The sequence below is a fragment of the Scedosporium apiospermum genome (genome assembly GCF_000732125.1).
Source record: "Scedosporium apiospermum strain IHEM 14462 chromosome Unknown SEQ_SAPIO_0085, whole genome shotgun sequence".
Lineage (NCBI taxonomy): Eukaryota > Fungi > Ascomycota > Sordariomycetes > Microascales > Microascaceae > Scedosporium > Scedosporium apiospermum.
This window is the reverse complement of record NW_015971786.1, coordinates 3,190-12,410: the sequence shown is the minus strand read 5'-3', so window position 1 is coordinate 12,410 and position 9,221 is coordinate 3,190. Positions and strand designations below refer to the sequence as shown.

General features: G+C 52.2%; 2 protein-coding genes across 2 annotated transcripts; one reads left to right on the top strand and one right to left on the bottom strand.

The window, feature by feature from the left end:
* Nucleotides 1-723: 723 nt before the first annotated feature.
* SAPIO_CDS2040 (Cyclin-related 2) lies at nt 724-3,086 on the top strand (the record flags this gene model as incomplete). The annotated part of the gene is made up of 3 exons (XM_016785173.1): nt 724-1,371; nt 1,490-1,772; nt 1,846-3,086. 3 exons carry the CDS (start codon nt 724-726, stop codon nt 3,084-3,086), a joined length of 2,172 nt encoding a protein of 723 aa, XP_016645051.1.
* A 2,657-nt stretch (nt 3,087-5,743) lies between these two features.
* On the bottom strand, nt 5,744-8,992 carry SAPIO_CDS2039 (uncharacterized protein; the record flags this gene model as incomplete). The annotated part of the gene is made up of 4 exons (XM_016785172.1): nt 5,744-6,158; nt 6,226-6,435; nt 6,676-8,571; nt 8,718-8,992. The coding sequence occupies 4 exons, from the start codon at nt 8,990-8,992 to the stop codon at nt 5,744-5,746; spliced, it is 2,796 nt and encodes a 931-aa protein (XP_016645050.1).
* Nucleotides 8,993-9,221: the final 229 nt, after the last annotated feature.

The window sequence follows — 9,221 nt, the reverse complement described above, 5'->3', positions numbered from 1 at the left end:
CCATCCATTCTTCAACTTCGTTCCTGCCTTCCATTTCTCTCTTGTGGTTTTTATACTCCCTCGCTCCTTCCGTCTTTCTCATGGTTATTCAGTTGCTGGTTTATTGACTTGAACCAGACCTCTGCTTGCTCAAATCTGGAAACAACACAGGAACATCTACCAGTGGACTAACAAAAGGCACCACCTGCCTTCCCCAGTCGATCCTTTCCCTCCCACTCTCCCAGTCGATAGACATTCCAGCCAGTCCCAGCAGGTGCGATCCGACAACCAGACGAGCTTTCTACTCTTCACACTCCTTTCTCCTTTTGAACTCGACAGCCTCTCTTCGACCTTTTTCTCCGCTCCTCTCCTCAACTATCCTCCCACACCTGTTCTCACCAAGAGCCTGAGTGCTTGACTTGTTGGAGCTGTAAGGGTTTCTTATAGAGCTCATCTACCACGACCAGAGCCCATTCTCCTCTTTTCAAAACAACAACCACCTTTACCTACCACCAGAGCCAGTCTCAAAATTCGATGTTCTCCCCAGAAAACCCTACTACTCCCAACTGAAATCCTCCCGGTGTGGAGGGAGCTGACCCAAGGAAAGTGCGTCTAACTGAAGTTCAAATCAAAAGGCTCCTTCCCAGAACCAGGACATGGCACTCTACTGGCTCTGGCTTTGTTTTTGCCAATGCAATCTTTTAGTTACTAACTATTCTACAGTTCACAACAGCTCCTATCCCCATGTGCTCCATCACGACAGATCTTCCCAATATAAATCTTCCCTCGCCACCTGCACAAACGAATTGGTCGTGCAGGCAGAGAGCTACGCTCTCTTCGAAACCCCCACCTTCGTCAAACCACTACGATAGTGATAGTTCTCGATTCCTGGAGGGCGGTGGGTTTCAACAAGGCAACGGCCACAGCTTCTCCTTCAGCGGTCTTAAGACCCCGCCGACCGACGACATGAGCGCCGCTTGCCATCAACCTCCGCTGGGATACGATACCCATGCCTTCCCTCAAGTCCGCCCAGCATCCGAATCGACGGTACAAGCCCAACGATACCGATCTTACGCTCCTCAGCAACACCAGGCGCCCCATACCTCTCGACAACCGTCACGACTCCCACCCCTAGTCCATTCCGATACTCCAAGTTCCCAAGCCCAGTTGACACCCGCTTCGTCTAACTCGGGCCAGCGATCCCACCCGAGCGCCCACACCCTTTTGTCCAACGCACAGCAGAGACCTCGGTCCACCACGCCACGAACCGATGTCCCGATTACACAATCCAGAACCAAGGAGAGCAAGGCCCTATCGCTAACGGGCCAGAGCAACGAACTCCCCGACTTCATCTGCGCCCAGGGAGGCTCCTTGCCCGATCTTGTAGCTCAGGTACGTGCTACAACCGGAAGAAGACTTCCACCTCTGCTGCATTTGATCGCTCCCCGTTGCCTTCGCTGGTGTATTTTACGTTGGGTAGGATATCCGCTGATAGATTTTTTGGGTCTAGTTAACTTGCTTCTTCTGGTTCGAACCAATTGACGTTCTCAAGGCCGCGGGCAAGTTCCGAACGAACAAGACGACGGTGCGGCGACTTTCTTCCGAGTCGATCCCAGATGCCACGTTCACGAAATGGGTGAACACCATCCTCAACACCACACAGGTGACGCGAAATGTCATCTTGTTAGCCCTCCTCTTTATCTACCGACTTAAGACCACGAATCCCACGGTAAGGGGCCGATCGGGAAGCGAATATCGATTGTTGACCGTCGCTCTGATGCTGGGCAATAAGTGTAAGTCGGGAGGCTCTACTCTCTTCCGCCCCACCCTTCTTCAACGTCAGAAAGCTAATGCCAGTTCCTGCAGTTCTTGATGATAATACGTATACCAACAAGACTTGGGCTGATGTGTCATATCTCTCGGTTTCCGACATTCACCTTATGGAGGTTGAGTTTTTGAGCAACATGCGATACAGTCTAATGACAACGGCAGATGAGTGGGATGAATGGTTGGACAAAATGGGATCTTTTCACGACTACTACGAAGCGGCCCTTAGTCTGCCCGCCCCCACGCCACTCAAGTTGTCGATCCCGTCACCCACCGCGCCTCTATACTCATCTCCGTTACCCTCTCCGACCGCTTACGGAAACGGAATGATTCCTTATGCGGCGAACGGCATGCCTTCGGCCAATGGCCATAACTGGGTTCCAGTCTCATCACCTATGGGGAACAGGCCCAATCTCAAGATGACGAGCACGAGGAAGAGAAGCGTTGACACGGATTTGACGGAGCCACCGGCTAAGCGCATATCCCACGGACCCTACTCGATGCCCTCGATTCCACGAGCTCCAATCACGTCAATGAACTCGGTCGCGATCGCACCTACTGCCGCGGAATCTGCTCGTCGCCCAGCGCAAGTGCCAACGCTCACCATCAACACGCAGGCGATGCCGGCTCAGGTGCCCCTGCAGTATGGTCAGGCTATCTCAACTCCGACAGCGACCCAGCCCTCGATGTCGCTGCCGCCCTTGGTCCCTGGTGTCCGCGCCATGGCCACGGTCTATTCGCAAGCCCCAGTCACGGCACCTAGTCTTAACCCTGCTGCTCCCTCGTTCGCTCCGCAGCTGCCAACACCCCATTCCGGAATGTCGGGCCAGACGGCGTACTTGGTGCCCCAGCAACCTCCAGCTCAACAACTGCAACAAATGCATCAGCCACAGAATCAGGCCCGTCATGCTCCTACGATGACGTTCACGACTCCGACCAAGACTCAGAGCCACGCCCCGCACGCCGGAGTTTACAACTCATCGCCGCTTTCGGAGGCATACCATACGCCTGGCATTCACACGCCCATCTCACATTCGCCGAGCGTCTATCTCCAGCAGCGACCGAGCCCGTATAAGCCTGTTCGACACGTCAACACGCTTCTCTACCCCCCGCCTTCGGCTTCTCTCGAAGAGTACCATCTCGCGGTGCCGCCTCATCAAATTCACTACCACCCCCTCGGACGACGGAACGATTTGCGGACTGGTATTGTGCCGGACTTCATGCCGTATCGTGGAGGATATCAGACTCCTACTCCTGCCAGCGAGCCTCGTTACCAGTGAACCCTGTATGAAACGCGGAACCTTCTTTCTCTTATGATTGTTTGTAAAGCGGTATCCGAGTCGTCTATTAATCCCTTCCGGCCTCTTTGATTTTGTTTGCGCACTTGTCAATTGTCTCTTCTTTTCTTTTTCTTACATGGACTTCGGTTTTCCCTAGAATCACGGCATCTGCATCAAATGGCATTGCATGGCATGGCATTGTCCCGGAGGCGTTTTCAATTTCATTTTTATGCTGTTACAACAAACATAGTTCCCTTTCACTGCGATGCTTTTCCGCTTTTTTTTTTTTTCTTTTTTCTTTTTTTTTTCTTCCCCGCTCTAACCTTCAGTGACATTCAGCACAGTTACTGAAATTAGAGGATCAGGAGGCTGGACATTTGTTAAAGAGGTTCAGGTATGATATGCGCTAGGACTCAGCACTGGCCGGATACAAGAGATCAATGGATAGTCGGAAACGGATACCTTTGCTTATATGGGGCCTCATGTTTTGGAGAGCCCAGCTGTTCTTTTTGCTAGACATCTTGTTTGTATCTCAAACAAAGCATTGCATTCACTGGAGTTTGGCAGGAAAGGGATCAAACGGATCTGGAAGCCATAAATATCAATAAGCGCATTGTCTCGTTCTGGCGCAGTTAATGCTGTGGCCCCTTTTGTTTGCCTCCACTTCTGCTATTTGCGATTGATCAAGTCGTATATTAAACTCTACCAAAATGTCGTGGCAGGGATACTTACTTGGACTATGAAACAAAATACTTCTTTGACGGAACATGTGGTTTTGTATTCTCTGAAAGAAGGCAGGGCTGGGGTGAGGTCAGGGAGAGACACTTGGTGGAGGTCGAAGGTCTGTCTGGACGTTGGCCTCGAATAGATTTCTCTACCCCCTTCAGGCGCGTTTTCAATGTTCCAAAATAACGTTCGATGGAGGTGTCGAGGGTGCCGTTTTTGGGTGGCAGGTGGGTGCCATTTTCGGCACCCTCGAATACCTTGACAAAGTACACCTATTGGATAATTTAGGTACATGCCTTGGTCCCCAGTATAGGATCTGTACTGCATGCAAAGCCAAGATGTCCGCAAACCTGGCGCACGACCACACACCAGAATCCAGGCGACGGGCACCAGGCGACACCAGAATCCACGAGACAGGCAACAGATATATTAGTTTGGGAGGCACCTCTCAGTAGCACTACATTACTAAAAATGTGGGACCACATAGAGAATAGCCACCTTTCCCCTCTGAACGGCCATTCCATACCTTGCCCTTACAAAGACAGATCTTTTCATTACAGGCATCCCATCAAGAGCCACATATATCATAAGCATAAGGTCTATTTACAATCAGATAAGGAGGAACCAGGCTCCAAAACAAGGTCTAACAATGTCTCGGGCTGGACGCCGACGATTATAGTGACCCGCAGAGAAGAAAGAAGTGTCTCCGACAGCAGTTCCCAGCCATCACCCAGAGTAAAGATTACTCTTACAGTTAAAACGGGCGTGAAGTCACCAGTGGGCAGTGCCGTAGCACCTCGGAAACTAGTCACACCTATAGTATTAGAGAATCAGGCACTGCAGCATAGTTCAAGGATACACAAGCATCACAGGGAAAGCAGGACCTCAGGAGACAGCTCTACATTATCATCATCTCCAGCAAAGATTATTCTTAAAGTTAAATCACTCTGCACACCAAAAACAGTCAAGAGAATACAAGAAGAAGACCTAGAGGCACCCTATACAAAAAGGGTTAAGAGAGGAGAAGATCTAGAGTTACTCTACACATCAAAAACAGCAACGAAAATAGTTCTCAAATATAAGAAGATTTAAGATAGGTTAATCAATATATTTACAAAGCTTTATATAAACCCATTTTGCTACGCAACTAAAAAATACTTCCTTTCCATATCATCCATTTAATCAGCAGAAGCCGAGCTATTATAGCCTCACTGCAGATTCTTAGCTCGATAGCTAACGAAAGCTCGTCCACCACAGCCAATCCCGTGGCAAGCAACGTTACTCAATATAAGGAGTGAACGCGCCCGAAGAAACACGCAAACAAAAGCCAGTTCAAGCAACCATTTCCATATCTACATACAATACACAGCATAAAGTCTCCCATACCTTTTTCTCTTTTCCCTAATTTACTAGAGGTTAATTTTTTATTACTCGAATCATCTAGAATTACAACATCCAGCAGTCGGAAGACGATATCCCCGACCGCGAGAAGTCAGCTGTGGACTAGGACTTTGCTAGCAACATACCTGGCCTGGAATATTCCCCAGCCGAAATACAACCCTTTTACGGAGACTCGCCCCACACAGCTGTGGAAGAAGTGGACGAATGGATGAATCGACTGAGAGAAGAGAAGACGAAGGCGGAGACGGCTGCTTCTTTGGGTGATGGCTGAGGGCCGATTCTTGACATCAACGCCTCGGAGAACCGACGTCACGATCAGGGGAGGACGAGGCATGTCCTTACTCAGTGAATGGGACTACAGCGGCGGTGATGGGGGGAGGAATGGGAATGCACACTACGGGCGCGAGTACAAAGGGAGGCGAGACGGCTGATCGCAGCGAAGGTTGATGATTTGTGCGCGCCGCTGGCGAGACCCATGGTTCTAACCCAAGCACAGTTCATCATGGCTCATGAGCGCAAAGGCGGCCCGATCATATCGACGTGGCTATTGTGGATGAGCTATGGGTGTGGACGTTGATGACAGGGAAGAGCGAGTGGGAGAACTGACGTAACCCAATGAGCCGCGGAACGTCCAGGCTCAGCTCCCGCGTGCGACGCGTGTGCGGCCGCTCCGTCCTTCCATGTTGATTGGGCTGTTTGAAGCTGACGTTGTCTGTGAATTCTTCTCTAAGGTGCGATGCTTGAAAGTAGATAAGCTTCGTCAAGGTCTGTAGGTTGCCAATGGTCTTCAGGGTCATCTGCCACAGCCCTTTGTTATCGAGATATTCGGTGATGAGAACAATGCGGAAGAAAGAGAGGCGATGGGGCTGGTGACTAAACCACTCTACCACACTAACTAGAAGTTTGCGGGTAACAGTCATCTCCCCCAGCTGCAGATCGGTGACGCTATCGAAAGTTTGGCTGTTTCCCTATGAGCGTGTTCATGATGGCCTTGCAGCTGCCCGGCTGGGACCGGACCATGTTGAGACGCAAGACTTTCAGGTTGGTGTGACTCAGAAATGCTACCGCGTATTTGACAGCGGCGGAAAGGGGCGTTGCGAGGGCCAGGTCTATGGCGAGTATGAGGTTCTCGAGGTTCTCAAGCAGCGGCGTCACAACCGTAAGCAGCGACTGGAATAAGTCGAAATTAAAAACGGCAACTCCTTCGCCGGTTTCTCTGCTCCTGTTAACTCGACGTCTTCCTCACCAAAGCCGCCCAGGACGCTATACACGGCCGCGGTGTGGCCTATCGCCTTCCTCGAACCAGCTTGACTCTGTATTCCCTGGATCATCTTCTCCCTTTCTTCAAGAACTTGCTGAGATCTCTAATTGACTTCCTCCCAGGTTCACCAGGACGTCCATCTATATGATCTTGATGCAATATTCGCTTCTTCCGCCTCGTTGAGTAACAGCAGTATAATACCTTTTGTCAACGTTTGCTGCGGGTTTCATCAAACGCTTGAAGGTCCTCCCTCGCAGGCTCTCCTCCCAAGTACTGTTCCTGTCAAAGGCCCACATCATCCCAACTCGACGGAACACGCCTCTCTCCGTTCCCGCTGGGAGAAGCAACAGGGATCTGAGATACACGTGCAGGCTCGAGATCGTGCTCTCGTTCATGATTCGGATCGGCATGTAAAAGTATTCTCGACCCTCGTCAGCTGTCGTGGCGTAGCCAGCTCGTATCTGCACGAATCCAGGGCTGCGCACGTTCACGCAGTCGCTTCCTTCGGCATCCCAAGAGATTGCCACTTCTTGTTCTTCCTCGCTTCCGGGGCGTCGCTTCGGTACACTGGCCGCTTCCTGGGAAAAACCCTGCTTCGACAACCGGATGACGCCCAGAGGGCCGGCAATTTTGAGCCATCCGCCGCTGACAGCTCCGAAGGGGTTACGACTGGAAGCTGGCGACACTTGAGCCTCTACCACTTTCGCTAGAAACTCCGTGTCGAGGAACTTTGGATTCATGTCCCAGCGGAATATGGAAACCCCTCCTTCGACCGACGCCCAAGACCACGAGGGAGCAAGGTACGTCGTGTTGCGGCGTCTCAACTGTGTGGAATTTGTCACAGTCCATAGCAGCTGGTGCTCCAGGTCTTGCCTCCATAGACCCGCCAGGTAGTCGCATCTCATATGAGCACTCATCTCAGTAGCAAGCCCAGAGATTGCAACCAGTTTGTCGGATGCAAAGGTAAGGTTCGCCTTGGAGAAGCGCTCGATGATGCCAACCCAGCGGTTCAGCCCAGCAGGCATGCCCCAGTTGCAGTCTTGCGAGCGGAGCATCCGCGCCCGGAACTTGATTGCATCCCGGCGCTGACGATCGCTGCCGACTTCGGTCCACCCTCCGTCGTCTTCGGACGCTACTGTTGGAGATACAGGACGAACCCACTGCTGGTCATTCTCGCTCCAGCTCATCGTTAGGCTCGCATTGGGATGTATGAAGACCTTGGACGCCCCGGAACTGCGCATGCCGTGGGGTATGCCGTTGGGCAGGATCTCGCAGGCCGTGAGGGACGGGCACTCCCAGAAGAGTTGCGACGACCCAAAATGCAGGGTTCGCACTGAGAGTGCCCTCTCCTGGACGACCCAGCCGCGTTGGTTCAGAGGCGCGGTTTCGACGCCGTCTTGCCACATGTCGAAATCGACTAGGTAGTAGTCTCCCTTCCCCACTTCGAGGTTGCCGTTCTGGTCACGCGCGTCGCGCGGTACCCGAATCTTGATGGGTTCCAGCTGCTTGGGGTCCCGCTGCACGCACAAGCCGTGTGAGCCGTCGGGAAATCCGGTGGCGGCGAGGTTGCAGAAGCCGTTCCGGTAGATAGCGCCCATGGCGGCCGACTCGCGCGCCCAGTCGGCGGACGAGTCCTGGATGATGCACAGCGAGTCTATCCAGATGAACTCCAGGCCCCAGCGGCGCGCCAGGTTGATAGCGTGTTGGAACGCCCTTGGAAAAGCCGATCTCGGTATCGAGGACTTGGCGCTTTCGTAGTTTCGCTGCAGCAGCCGGCAGGTCAGGTTGGAGCCCCAGCAATGGCTCAGCGTTGCATACTTGACTGAGCGGTCCAGGTCTTTTGTCTCCCGGAGGCGCATATGAGGCTCTTGAACAGTGCCTCCGATCTGGACCAGTCTGCTGGGAACACGCCGGGCCCAGCGTCGCGCGTCACATATAGCTCGGCAGCGGTCGTGGCTGTCGAGACATGCCTTCAGCCATTCGTCGGCCCGGCAAAGGCTCATTGTGCTTGATGTCGAATCCGATCCATCAACGGAACAGACCTCACCTTCAATGTCGAATTTGGCGTCAGCTCCTATACCGGGGATCTCGAGCTTACTATTGTTAGACTCTACCCAGGTCAGTACATGCATGCCCAAACTGAGTGATAGCTATGTCTACCTGGCTGTTTAAGAGGCAACATCGCTAGAGTCAGGGTTCTACTGGAAGGCCGGCCTTGAAACTCGACATTGTGGGCTCCGTACAGGTGGAATGGCCGCGTGACTATCCGATATCTAATGTCGACCTCGAGTTTGGCCTGCACATCTGCGGTGGATGGGCCCTCAGTGAAGAAAGTGTCCCACAAACGACAGCAGAGCTTGCACGTAACTGTCGACTTGAGAGACACCTTCTTGTGATGCGCATGCGTATCGTCCCATTCGCCTAGCGTCCTACGGGTGGCGAAGATGCCGATGCACTCGTTGCAGATGGGGTGGGGCGCGGGGAACTCGTCGACTGTGTAGAGGCGTATGTGGGCCATAGCGAGCGAATGCGGAATTGCTTGTGACCAGACTTTCACTGTGCTTGAGCGATCTCATTCTGAACAGAGATTTATCTCGAAGCACTCAGGTAGTAGCATAGCAACAGTAGAAACTTTTGAAACGCACGGTCCCTGAGCGTGTGGAGGTTTAGTATATGTTAGTAATATAACACAAATTTTCCATATATTTATATTTATATTAAGTATTTTAATATTACAGCTAACTGGG